At 44.6% G+C, this 14354-nt stretch overlaps 1 protein-coding gene across 5 annotated transcripts in view; it reads right to left on the bottom strand.

Moving 5' to 3' along the window:
• Positions 1–14354, bottom strand: part of LOC137628735 (SUZ RNA-binding domain-containing-like) — a 252206-nt gene that overhangs the window by 44765 nt on the left and 193087 nt on the right. For all 5 annotated transcript variants that reach the window (XM_068359914.1, XM_068359911.1, XM_068359912.1 and 2 more), the window contains exons 2-3: positions 13962–14032; positions 4032–4194 (exon numbers count right to left, since the gene is read on the bottom strand). In XM_068359914.1, the coding sequence (XP_068216015.1) occupies positions 4032–4194; positions 13962–14032 (234 nt within the window). The remainder of the gene's footprint in view (positions 1–4031; positions 4195–13961; positions 14033–14354) is intronic.

Here is a 14354-nt window from a genome sequence, read left to right as displayed (position 1 = left end):
CTGGGGAATAAATCAGAACAGTAGTTTCATCATAAACTTATTACTGCAAGCCCTAATAGTCTTCAATTAAGCCTCCAATGTCCAATCCCACACATTTTTGTCTTCCAGATGCGAGTGGATACAAGGAACCTAGCATAAGTGTGGTTCCACATTCTTTAGCTTTTTGTTGATTGTCAACATTAACTATGGCCTATGAGACATTCCTACCTCTTGCTTCAGTTTTTTAAATAAGTTTTCTCCATTAAAATTAATTTAATACCACTACTAATAATCTAATTGCATACCAAATACGAAATGAAATATGAATAACATATGATCTATATTGTAGCTTTTTCTAGTCCTTGTTAGTGGGTAGTGTACTGCATATTTAACTTTGAATATTCTTTTGCCGACAGTATTCTAAATTCTACTTTTTTTTTAGTCTTATTTCATATACTGTACTGAATAGTTATTTCTATACCATTTTATTCTTAGATTCTTAATTTGTTCTTAATATTGAGATCACAATAATACTACAAATTTCTAAAATAATTTGTATTTGTCCTGGCTATACAAACCAGTCATTTAAATGGGTTACTCCTAATGTCAATTTTCTAAGACAGGTCAGCAATAAAGAAAAATGGGGTTCAATTGTAAATTTAATAGGTTACTTAGCAACTCCATGGCTGGGCAGCATTACATGCTACTTTGATGCCAGATCCATTCTATCTTGGTCAAAGACTTGCGGGATGGTTGAGGCAGGACCTTTTGCTTAAATAACTCTGGTTTGTATAGCTAAGATAAATACAAATTATTTTAAAAATTTGTAGTTTATTCCTTCGCGGATATACAAACTTCCGAGTCCTTTAAATGGAAGTCTTCCTCGGGTGGGAGAAAGTCTCCGTTAAGAGGAGGTCAGAATCTTTAAGACAATTAAAGTAGTAAACAAAGCTTTATGCAAAAATAAAAAAGTAAGTAGGCGAGTACAGTCCGACTAGATCGTGAAGAGGAGGGGTAGTAATGTCAGTATCTTATGAGTTCAGACCAAGGTAGATGAGAAATAAACGTTCATAATAAAAAGGAGTTACAGGTATTCTTACCGTCATTAGGGTGGGATCCAAGGAAGTATTCCAAGACCCAATCTTACAAGTATCTTCAGACTTAATCCACATTTCAGATCTTTATAATACAAGGAACAACTGATGCTGTGATAAAGGGTTAGGTATCCCATAAGAGCAAGAGTTAAATTATTCGCTGATCCCCAAAAATGGGGGCTAAGGAGAATATGTTCAAAGACCTACAAGTGCAATCTTTCAGGAAGTGGCCGGTGAATGTGTCCCATCTCTTCCAGACCCCTACACTAAGAACTTTGGTTACTGAGTGGTTCCTGCAGAACACCATGGTTGCCACATGACCACGGACATCACGTGCATGAGGGGAGGGCCCCTGGTGACACTTTCCTTAAGGATTTATGCGCTCTCATAATGATTTCATGAAATCAAAAATGAAATGGTGTTCTTGAATATTTTCTGACTGCTCTTACGAGACAGAATAGCAGATTATCTAGATTATGAGTTATCTATTGAATAGACAAGATTGTGAAAACAGCAATGTAAAGAAGGATTTTGTGTCTTAGCCAAGAACTCCAGAACAAAGGAAAAATATAGTTCTTCCCACACCTTGGAATGTGACATAAGGTAGGACAGACTGTGTAATTTGCTAACTCCCTTGGCTGTGGCTAAGGTAAGGAGGAAACCAGTCTTAAGGGTAAGATCTCTGTCCAGAGCTTCATGCAAGGGTTCATAGGGGGCCATCTTCAGGGATCAATGTCTCAGTGGACAAGGCCACTGCTCGACTTCTTCACAACAAGCCTAACCCACAAGCTACCAAATTCTGCTCATATCAGATCAAACGGAGTGAAAATTTGACATCATGAATATAAAATATTAGGCATTGATTTAGGGTACATTCTGTTTGTGATATCAACTTTGCAACATCTCTTTGTGAGAAGTAGTTGCTGGTGTACTACAAAATTTAGCAATTGCAATTGCTCCAAAATGTTACTCTTAGGTCAAACTGGATAAAGACAATGCCCGAAGACACGAGAAGTGCAGACGCTCAGGAAACCTGTGAAATTTGGGTTGTCTCGGGAGTCTCTTCAATTGGGAAAGGGACCAGGAAACACCCCCTCCCAAAGAAAACATCCAGAAGGTTAAGACTTCTACTGGGACAAAATGAGGCAACAAAAATCATCCTGCCATTTCTTGACAACTGCATCACTAAAAGTTCACTCTGCAAGACACCTAAAAAGATCTTACAAGCTGCACATATTGAACAACAGCTTCTGTGGCTGGGTTCACAATCACAATCCTGAATCTTATAGAATTGATGGAATTTATGGTCTGGTAACAAAAACATTAGGGGCTACCCCTGCAAGTCATGGGCTCGGCTAGTATAATGGCACTCAATCCTTGACAGGCAATCCTTCAGAAATTGCAGAGCATGGGGAAGGTCATAATACTAGTCAAGGGTTCTTCACTGTTCAAACAAATTCAATAATAAAAGCTTCCTTCAGGGTCTATGTAGGCGCTTAAGAGGTACTGTACTAGACATCACATCCAATACTTCTTTGCAGGAAAATCTCCTCTTATTAGGCATAAATATCAAATGTAGGTTTGTTTTCTGGGTCCTCTACTAACCTGCCTCAATGCTGTAAGCATTCAAATCCATTAATTGCAAAATTGAGTTGTACCAAGCAAGCTTAGAGGGCCAAAAAGGTCTAAATGACAAGACATGAGGTCTGGATGTCTATCATGGCAGAGTCCTTTCCCTTATGCAGGTAGGGGCAAGGGTGTAGTCGTCTTACACTGAACTGGAACCTGATGCTTAATGACCACAAAACAATGGGCACTGTCTCACCAGAGGGAAAAATGAGCCAAAAAAGGAATAAGCCAAGGCTATTATCCAGTGAAACTCTTTGGTCTGCATGGAAAGGAGGGAGTTTGCCATGGGCCGTAAATATCTTGAATAACGAATTTCAGGAGATGAATCCCACATACTATGGGTGTGATGAAATCAATTCTCCTCCATAGGCTGGTAAAACAACACCTGTTGTTAAGGATCTCATTCTAGGAGTCATCTCAGTCCAAATCACAAGAGTGAAAAACCCTACAAGCAGTCAATCATGAAGCATCTCTCTCCAAGAGAGGAACTGAAAAAGAACCCTCGGTTCAATGATCCTTTAAAATTCCTTCAAGAGAGAACAAACCTTTACTGAAACTACTAGAAGAAGAAGCAAGGAAGGCAAAAAGGGACTCAAGTTATTGGGAAAAATTGTATCTATCTTTAAATCAAAGCCTGTCAATCATATCCTTCATGGGTACAGAAACAAGTGTAGAATCAGAAGTCATGACTGGATGTGGTACTCTGGAAGGAAATCGTAACAGCAGAGGCACTGGTGTGGGTGCGATTGGAAACTGATTCTGCATAGCACATAACAAAACGGTTTGGGAAATTAAAAACAAAACAAAAGGAAAAAGAAAATTGTTGGCACACTAGTATAGCTTCACAAAAAGTGAATTGAAAAGTAACTAGCAGCTGTGAACAATAGTTGTACAATGGAAAGCCAGTCCTGTACAGTAAGGCACACACTGTCACCATGCACAGCAGAGATTCTCTCTTTCCTGGTTCAACAGGTTGGTGTGAATGGAATTTCCTGCACAACTTATGATTAATGGAGTTGTAGATGGGGAAACTATAAATTAATCAACTGTAAAGCTATTTAGTAAAATGTGATAATGATAAGTTAATACACACAGTTACACCGTACATGAAAATTACTATCCGAGTTATTCGTTGGAAGCTAAACTGTTACATTCGTAAGTAGCAAAAAATTAACACTTATAGAAACTGTCTCAAACCTGTCTCGTAGCTAGGAAAAATACTATAGGTTTACAAGTTGTTTAAATGTTTATGCTCTGGTAATGATTATTCTATAGAAATGGAATATTCTATAAAGAAAATAACTACATACAGCATAAAATTTAACTAACCTGCTCCAAAGTTTTTACAGGCTGCTTCTGCTTAACAGTAATCATTCCATTTACGGACTGATCTGGCTTGGCTTGAGGTCTTCTTAAAATCATAATTTTGGGCTCTTGAGGAGTAAACGGCGTCCTGCCACTATCGTCACAGGTCACCAACGGAACATCGCAACTAAAATCATAAAACAAAATAAATTACTCATCTAAATATTAAATTTAATTTTCATTGAAAATACATAAAACTTTTATGATACCTAAATATTCTTTCAAGGTTTTTTCTCACAACTACATGTTATCTTCAAAATTGATAAAATCACACATTTTAAAAGTAATTTGTATTTTTCCTAGCTATACAAACCTATGTCCTTTAGTAGGGGTAAGGTTCTGGTGAAATATGGAAACAGCCAATGAAGAATTATTGAGGTTCTGGCAATTGCCACAAACTATTCATTCATTAGTGGGCTGGGTCTAACAGCTCTTAGAGTCTTTATTTTGATTCTGGCCGTCGAGTTGCACAGATGTGTTCTGTACACTCTCCACCCAGCCTTTAGAATTTCTAATTGTCCCTCTTTTTCCTTTCCGATATGATCGCTCCCAAACCTCCCGTCCCATCAGTACGAAGAGGGGTGGCGATCCCTAGAGACTAACCATCGATGCTTAAAAAATTACTGAGAGATCTATGACGAAGACGCTCGCTCGAGGTACGAGCAAAGGTGGCCGAGAATATTCTGCAAACGCCATGGTAGGTCTGTTTGACAGAAAAGATGTGCAGCCTCTTTTGGCTTGCTTATGCATTTGTTAAGATGATCAACTCTTGCTGTTACCAGACTGCCCAAGGGATTTAACATGAGCTTTGGTAGGAGATTTAAATACTGCTCGATTATCACAATCCCCAGATCATGACGAAAGCAGAAAGACAACCTCGATCTTTTAGCAACTGACACAAGGAGGAGGACAGGATCATCCATTTGAGAGATACATTCACAGTCATATCCCTTGTTTGTGGCCCCAAGCTAGCACCCAGGTGAACAGTACCCAGTTCAGAGCCCAGAGTCTTGAACTGGTACATTCTACCATAGAAGGAAAAGGGAGATACCTCTATTGGACTAACGTACAGGTACTAAAAGTACAAGCCCCTCAGATCCACCCTGTTTCCACCTTAACTTCACTTGAACACAAACTCATTGCGTGGAGAGGTCGATGACCAACCTCCAGCTCTGGTTGACTCATCCACTATAGAAGTCCACACAATCATCTAGAATGACTTCAAGAGTGTTCCTCTCCAACATCCCTCTTACCCCTGTACGCAAGGCCAGGGTTCTCAGAGATGTTGGAAGAATGGACAAGAAATCTATCAGCAAGAAGTAATAGGAGGGGATAGGGCTAAAGAAGGAAGTAACTCACACTACCCAAGGCTAGGTCCTATGTCTCTGCTGGTTTACATTAAGGCACAAGAAATCGCCTACCCTCAGACGTAAGAAAAAGGGTTGGGGAGGGGGAAATATTGGCAAAGCGTAATCCTATGATGATGCTTCACCTTCCCTTGGACATCCTGACGGGGGTCAGATTTTATTTACACTTTAATTAAAATATGTTATTTTCCTTAGTAAAATAAATTTTTGAATATACTTACCCGATGATCATGTAGCTGTCAACTCTGTTGCCCGACAGAAAAAACCTAAGGTCGGGATACGACAGCGATCGCTATACAGGTGGGGGTGTACAACAACAGCGCCATCTGTCGAGTAGGTACTCAGGTACTTCTTGTCAACAAGAACCAATTTTCTCCTCGGTCCACTGGGTCTCTATGGGGAGGAAGGGAGGGTCCTTAAATTCATGATCATCGGGTAAGTATATTCAAAAATTTATTTTACTAAGGAAAATAACATTTTTCAATATTAATCTTACCCGATGATCATGTAGCTGATTCACACCCAGGGGGGTGGGTGGAGACCAGCATACATGTTAACATTAGAAGCTAAGTATCCCGTATTTCATTTTAGCAGTTATTCAAAATAACAAACATAAAATAAATAAGTACCTGGTAAGGAAGTCGACTTGAACCATTACTCTGCCTTTTTAAGTACGTCTTCCTTACTGAGCCTAGCGATCCTCTTAGGATGCTGAGCGACTCCTAGGTGCTGAAGTATGAAGGGCTGCAACCCATACTAAAGGACCTCATCACAACCTCTAATCTAGGCGCTTCTCAAGAAAGAATTTGACCACCCGCTAAATCAACCAGGATGCGGAAGGCTTCTTAGCCTTCCGTACAACCCAAAAACAACAATAAAAAGCATTTCAAGAGAAAGATTAAAAAAGGTTATGGGATTATGGGGATGTAGTGGTTGAGCCCTCACCTACTACTGCACTCGCTGCTACGAATGGTCCCAGGGTGTAGCAGTTCTCGTAAAGAGACTGGACATCTTTAAGGTAAAATGATGCGAACACTGACTTGCTTCTCCAATAGGTTGCATCCATTACACTCTGCAGAGAACGGTTCTGTTTGAAGGCCACTGAAGTAGCGACAGCTCTAACTTCATGTGTCCTTACCTTCAGCAAAGCATGGTCTTCTTCCTTCAGATGAGAATGGGCCTCTCTAATCAAAAGCCTGATGTAATAAGAAACTGCGTTCTTAGACATCGGTAAAGCAGGTTTCTTAATAGAACACCATAAAGCTTCTGATTGTCCTCGTAATGGCTTTGTACGTCTTAAATAGTACTTAAGAGCTCTTACTGGGCATAGTACTCTCTCTTGTTCGTTACCAACCAAATTGGACAGGCTTGGGATCTCGAACGACTTGGGCCAAGGACGAGAAGGAAGCTCGTTTTTAGCTAAAAAACCAAGCTGTAAGGAACATGTAGCCGATTCAGATGTAAAACCTATGTTCCTGCTGAAGGCGTGAATCTCACTGACTCTTTTAGCTGTTGCTAAGCAAACGAGGAAAAGAGTCTTTAATGTGAGATCCTTAAAAGAGGCTGATTGAAGCGGTTCGAACCTTGCTGACATCAGGAACCTTAAAACCACGTCTAGGTTCCAGCCTGGTGTGGCTAACCGACGCTCCTTTGAGGTCTCAAAAGACTTAAGGAGGTCCTGTAGATCTTTGTTGGTGGAAAGATCTAAGCCTCTGTGGCGGAAGACTGCTGCCAACATGCTTCTGTAACCTTTGATCGTAGGAGCTGAAAGGGATCTTACATTCCTTAGATGTAAAAGGAAGTCAGCTATCTGCGTTACAGAGGTACTGGTTGAGGAAACTGAATTCGCCTTGCACCAGCTTCGGAAGACTTCCCATTTTGACTGGTAGACCTTGAGAGTGGATGTCCTCCTTGCTCTGGCTGCCTCCTTCGAAAAGCCTCTAGCTCTTGAGAGTCTTTCGATAGTCTGAAGGCAGTCAGACGAAGAGCGTGGAGGCTTGGGTGTACCTTCTTTACGTGCGGCTGACGCAGAAGGTCCACTCTTAGAGGAAGAGTCCTGGGAACGTCCACTAGCCATTGCAGTACCTCGGTGAACCATTCTCTCGCGGGCCAGAGGGGAGCAACCAACGTCAACCGTGTCCCTTCGTGAGAGGCGAACTTCTGCAGTACCTTGTTGACAATCTTGAACGGAGGGAACGCATACAGGTCTAGATGGGACCAATCCAGAAGAAAGGCATCTACGTGAACTGCTGCTGGGTCCGGAATCGGTGAGCAATAATTCGGGAGCCTCTTGGTCATCGAGGTAGCGAACAGATCTATGGTGGGCTGACCCCACAGGGCCCATAGTCTGCTGCAAACATTCTTGTGAAGGGTCCACTCTGTGGGGATGACCTGACCCTTCCGGCTGAGGCGATCTGCCATGACATTCATGTCGCCTTGAATGAACCTCGTACCAGCGAAATCTTTCGATCTCTTGACCAGGTGAGGAGGTCCCTTGCGATCTCGAACAACTTCCTCGAATGAGTCCCTCCTTGCTTGGAGATGTACGCCAAGGCTGTAGTGTTGTCGGAGTTCACCTCCACCACCTTGCCTAGAAGGAGGGACTTGAAGTTTCTCAAGGCCAGATGAACTGCCAATAGCTCCTTGCAGTTGATGTGAAGTGTTCTTTGCTCCGGATTCCACGTGCCCGAGCATTCCTGTCCGTCCAGTGTCGCACCCCAGCCCGTGTCCGATGCGTCCGAGAAGAGAAGGTGGTCGGGGGTCTGAACAGCCAATGGTAGACCTTCCTTGAGAAGAATGCTGTTCTTCCACCACGTCAGCGCAGACCTCATCTCTTCGGATATAGGGACTGAGACCGCTTCTAGCGTCATGTCCTTTCTCCAGTGAGCAGCTAGATGATACTGAAGGGGGCGGAGGTGGAGTCTCCCTAACGCGATGAACTGGGCCAGCGATGAAAGCGTCCCTGTTAGACTCATCCACTGCCTGACTGAACATCGGTTCCTTCTCAGCATGCTCTGGATGCATTCTTGGGCTTGACTGATTCTGGGGGCCGACGGAAAAGCCCGAAAAGCTCGACTCTGAATCTCCATACCTAGATAGACAATGGTTTGGGATGGGACGAGTTGGGACTTCTCTATATTGACCAGGAGACCCAATTCCTTGGTCAGATCCATAGTCCATCTGAGATTCTCCAGACAGCGACGACTTGACGGAGCTCTTAAAAGCCAGTCGTCCAAATAGAGGGAGGCTCTGATGTCTGCCAAATGAAGGAATTTGGCAATATTCCTCATCAGTTTGGTAAACACAAGAGGTGCCGTGCTTAGGCCAAAGCACAGGGCTTGGAACTGGTAAACGACCTTTCCAAAGACGAACCTTAGGAAAGGTTGGGAGTCTGGATGGACGGGGACATGAAAGTACGCGTCTTTTAGGTCCAACGAGACCATCCAGTCTTCCTTCCTGACCGATGCTAGCACCGACTTCGTCGTCTCCATGGTGAACGTCTGCTTGGTGACAAAAGCATTGAGAGCACTGACGTCCAGCACCGGTCTTCACCCTCCTGTCTTCTTCGCTACCAGGAAGAGACGGTTGTAGAAGCCCGGGGATTGATGGTCCCGGACTATGACTACCGCTCCCTTTTGTAGCAAGAGAGACACCTCTTGCTGCAAAGCTAGCCTCTTGTCCTCCTCCTTGTAGTTGGGAGAGAGGTTGATGGGAGTAGTTGCTAGAGGGGGATTGCGCCAGAACGGAATCCTGTACCCCTCTCTTAGCAACTTCACAGACTGAGCGTCTGCACCTCTGCTCTCCCAAGCCTGCCAGTAGTTCTTGAGCCTGGCTCCCACTGCTGTCTGGAGAGGTAGGCAGTCAGATTCTGCCTTTTGAGGACTTGGAACCCTTCTTCTTTTTGCCACGATGACTGTCGGCACGGGTACCTCCTCTGCTGGAGGTTCTGCCACGAAAGGGCGGGATGAACCTAGACGCTGGTGTGTCCATCCTAGGTCTAGGCACGGAAGGTAAAGCTGTGACTTTACGTGCGGAAGACGCCACCAGGTCATGGGTATCCTTCTGGATCAACGAGGCAGCAATCCCCTTGATCAGCTCTTCCGGAAAGAGACACTTGGAAAGCGGAGCAAACATCAACTCCGACTTCTGGCATGGTGTGATCCCCGCAGACAAGAAGGAGCAAAGGTGATCTCTCTTCTTAAGCACTCCAGACACGTATGAAGCCGCAAGCTCACCAGACCCATCCCGAATGGCTTTGTCCATGCTAGACATGATAAGCATGGCCGAGTCCTTATCCGAAGGGGAGGTCTTTCTGCTTAACGCTCCCAAACACCAGTCCAGGAAGTTGAAGATCTCAAAAGCACGAAAAACTCCCTTCAACAGATGGTCCATGTCAGAAAAGGACCAGCAAATCTTGGAGCGTCTCATAGCCAGCCTGCGGGGAGAGTCAACCAGACTTGAGAAGTCGCCCTGGGCAGAGGCAGGAACTCCCAAGCCGGGTTCCTCTCCCGTGGCATACCAGACGCTAGATTTGGAAGCAAGCTTGGTAGGCGGAAAGATGAAGGCAGTCTTCCCCAGTTGCTTCTTGGACTGCAACCACTCTCCCAGTACCCTCAAAGCTCTCTTGGATGAGCGCGCGAGTACGAGTTTCGTAAAGGCAGGAGCTGCTGACTGCATGCCTAAAGCGAACTCGGAGGGAGGTGAGCGCGGGGTTGCAGACACAAACTGTTCCGGATACAACTCCCTAAACAGGGCAAGGACTTTCCTAAAGTCTAAGGAGGGAGGCGTAGACTTGGGTTCTTCTATGTCGGAGTGCGGATCGTCCAAATGCGCAGCTTCGTCGTCATCAGATACTCCTTCATCCGAATGCTGAGGAGGAAGTGGCAAAGGTGGAGCAGAAAGCTGAACGGCTGAATCCGGCAGCACGGGTGCATGCGTAGCTGCACTGGATCCAACATCATGCCGCTGCTGGTCAGTCTGCGAGCTGGCAACAACAAAAGCGGAGTGCTGGTGCGTGGGAGGGACTGCCGTGGGTTGCGGAGACTGCCGCATTGCGTCAAAACACGGCAGCTTGACAGCACCTTCCCACTGCTGATGCGGTAGTTCACGCATGTCAACGGAGGGTGCCGCATGTCGGCTAACGTCAACATGCGTCTGGCAGGGTCGACTGCGCATCGGTGGTGGAGCTCTCACAGGTGGAGTGTGCGAGCAGGCAGCCGCAGTATCTGCTGAGCGCACAACCGTGGCAGGTTGTAGGTTAACAGGTGCAGTGTCAACCTTCTCAGCACGATACTCCTGCATGAAGGAAGCAAGCTGAGACTGCATAGTCTGCAGCATGGACCACTTAGGGTCTACCGTGGTTGGTGCGGCAACAGACGGAGTGATTGCCTGCTGCGGAACCACTCTACCTCTCTTGGGAGGTGTGCAGTCTTCGGAAGACTGCGGCGAGTCCGAACTGACCCAGTGGCTACACCTGGGCCGTTGGACTCGCTCGGAAGGGACCTTGCGCTTGAGAGGTCGTGAGACCTTGGTCCAACGTTTCTTCCTAGAAACTTCTTCCACAGACGAGGAATGAATGGGCTCACTCGTCTGTTTGTGGATGGGACGATCTCTGCAAGATGCGTCCGCAACCACTGAGGGTACATCCGTACGCTGATCAAGGCCTGTCGAACCCTTTGGTCCTTCGACATTGCTTCTCCCCTGGGCTTGGGAGCTTGCAAGAGGTCCCGGACTGGGAGGACGACTGGCACGAACAGATGCACCCTCATGCGTAACACTGACACTGACACTTTTCACCGCACTTGCACTCACTACACTTCCCACTGCACTTTTTTCTTTCAACTCTTTGACATCGGCCAAAAGTTGATTCCGGTCATTAGCTAATGACTCCACTCTGTCACCAAGAGCCTGAATGGCACGCATCATGTCCGCCATCGAGGGTTGAGCACTAGTAGCAGGGTCGGGAGTCACCACTACAGGGGAAGGAATAGGTTGAGGGGCATGGGGAGAGGAAAAATCAAACGAGCGAGAACTCCTCCTGATCCTATCCTTCTCTAGCCTATGTGCATTCTTTAGGAATTCATTAAAATCGAATTCCGAAAGCCCAGCGCATTCCTCACATCGATCTTCCAATTGACAGGATTTACCCCTACAATTGGAACAAACGGTGTGAGGATCTATAGAGGCCTTCGGAAGACGCCTAGAACAGTCCCTAGCGCTACACTGCCTGTACTTAGGGACTTGAGAATGGTCAGACATCTTGAATTCTTGAATTAGCCAAGGGGGGAATCCAAAATCTAGCAAAGTTCATCAACAATTAATCCAAATCTAATCAAAAAGCTTGATAAGCTAATGATAATAGTTCCTGAATAGCGAAAGCTAAAATCTAGAGTGAATACATCACCAAAAGCGTGAAAACAACTCCAGAAACAACAGCGTATCCAAGTAGGTCTTGCCGGTGGCACGACAGAGGAAAAATTGGTTCTTGTTGACAAGAAGTACCTGAGTACCTACTCGACAGATGGCGCTGTTGTTGTACACCCCCACCTGTATAGCGATCGCTGGCGTATCCCGACCTTAGGTTTTTTCTGTCGGGCAACAGAGTTGACAGCTACATGATCATCGGGTAAGATTAATATTGAAAAATCAAAGTTTAAGATTTCTTCTTGTCTTAGATTTACATAGTTTGTTTTAAAAATGTTTCTTTGTATTATTGAATTAAAAGAAATTAATAAAGGACAATTTTCTTTACTTGTTTTTTTTTTTCATAGTTTTTATACAAGTATTTCGACGAATTGTCGTTACACTAATTGTCAGTTCGACCAGTTGTTTATACGACCAATTGTTTTCAACAAAATGGCTTTCGGAAAACGGTCTGCATACCCCTCAAGGAGTTTGACCGAAGTGTGGTCATGAGCTGTCGGACGATCACGATTACTAAATTTGGAGACGTCACAAGGGCAAGCGCAGACGTGAGCTGGAACCTGGGTGCGAGCTAGATCGTTGTCGGACTGGAAGTTCCTACTGTCGGCTGGTCGCTGTTAGCGAGGTGCCTCTGGTCGCAGGTAGTGTGCTCAAGTAAAGGCGATATAGCTGCATCGTTTGTTAGGACTACCTAGGAAGTATGATGAGAACTCCTGGGAGACCACAAGGTTGGAACTGAACGATGGCACATCGAACTTGCGAGTAACCCCCTCACAATCTGACGAGCCTATAGAAAGGTATGGGCAAAACCAGACGCCTTCTCATGGTCATGGGTGTTGGAGCCCACTCCGGGAGGACCTAACATGCATACAAGAAAGGTGCCCCCAGAAAGGAACAGGAACAAGTTTCTGCCTTTTGCCCTTCTTCTGGTCGCTGACATTTCATCACGAGGGAGTGCCATGGCGTCGGGGCTGAAGAGATCACCCAGAAGACCTAACCTGTAAACAGGGAAAGGCGTCCCTTGAGAGGCCCAGGAGCATGCCTTCGCCTTGCCCTCCCTCTTCAAGGTGACATCGCAAAACGAAGGAGTGTGGTGGCGGCGGCGCTGAAGGAATCACTTCAGGGTAGCAGGAACAAGCTTCAAACTTTGCATTCCCTCCGCCAACTGAGTGAACTCAGAATGAGGGAGTGCACCGTCATCAGTTAAAGAGCAAGACCAAGGTCAAGCTCTTGAAGTCGCCTTCTCGGAGAACAGCGAAGGTGTGTCAACGGAGAGTGACTCCTTGAGGAGGAGGGCAAAGCCTCTACACTGAGGGAAGGGTTGGAGTCCTCCATTCCTAAGAAAGACGTTTTCTAGTCTTCGAGGAAAAACTCCGGAAACGCAGCTTTCCTTCCCTTCCTGCATGTCGAGTCCGATCAGCAACATTCTCATCTGTAAAAATGAAGAAAGAAAAATAAAAGAGCAAATTAGTCAAAAGCCAGTCAAAAAAAGGTTGAGCTGTAGAGAGAGATGATGTTCGACCTCTACCGAGCCAAAAGAAAAAGTGGCGAGACCCCAGTTGTGTGAGTGTGAGTGGGGTACCCAGCACTACCCCCTACTAACTAGTGGTGGGGTAGTTATACCTGACTAAAAGTCTCATGGATAGTCTTCCTTCTTCACCGAAAGTATATTCTCTAATAAACTGCAAAAGGGTTTGTATTAGTATGGGAAAAACTGCACCAGTAATATATAATGTCTGCTCACTTTACAGTATGCAAGTGCAGCTTATTTACAGTTCAAGTATTACTAGATGAATAACTTTATTTCAGTTTTAAATGGGAACCACCCTTACATCTAGTTATGGCTGTTAGCTATGAGAAATAATTTATCATATAACAAATGACTTTCGGATTCCGTCAAGAGTTGGCTGCTCAACCAAAGGGTCTGCTAGTCTTCCAGTTCATTTTAAGTCTAAAATGACTGGCTTGGGATACTTACTGATGGAGTACCCATGACATTCGTAAATAGGCCTAATGTTAACCAACAATTCACTACTGTACTATACACTTTGTGCACATTATTTTCTAATAAAATCAAGAAGGGAAAAAAACTAGAGAGGCTTACCCGTGAACTCGTAACTGCGCTTGTGCTGCCCTTTCCAGAGCTAATTTTTCTAGTTGTTCTTCTAAAACAGCCTGGAAAGAAAATGAATATGAGTGCATGTATGTGTTGTTCTACGCTGCAAAAAGGGGCAAATCTATTTTAACCATACGTATACAATTATCAAGATTGTAACAGATATTAATCTTATTAAAAGTTTAGTCTAATCTATGCCTTTCCATGCATATTACATAAGCTATCGTGTTTTCAAATTAATAGTGTTGCACAAATTATAATTATTATTACTTTCTAAGCTATATCCCTAGTTGGAAAAGCAAGATGCTACAAGCCCAAAGGCTCCAACAGGGAAAATAGCCCAGTGAGAAAAGGAAAAAGGGAAAATAAAATATTTTAAGA

The sequence above is a fragment of the Palaemon carinicauda genome, chromosome 36 (genome assembly GCF_036898095.1).
Source record: "Palaemon carinicauda isolate YSFRI2023 chromosome 36, ASM3689809v2, whole genome shotgun sequence".
NCBI lineage: Eukaryota > Metazoa > Arthropoda > Malacostraca > Decapoda > Palaemonidae > Palaemon > Palaemon carinicauda.
This window is presented reverse-complemented; position numbering and strand designations above follow the sequence as displayed.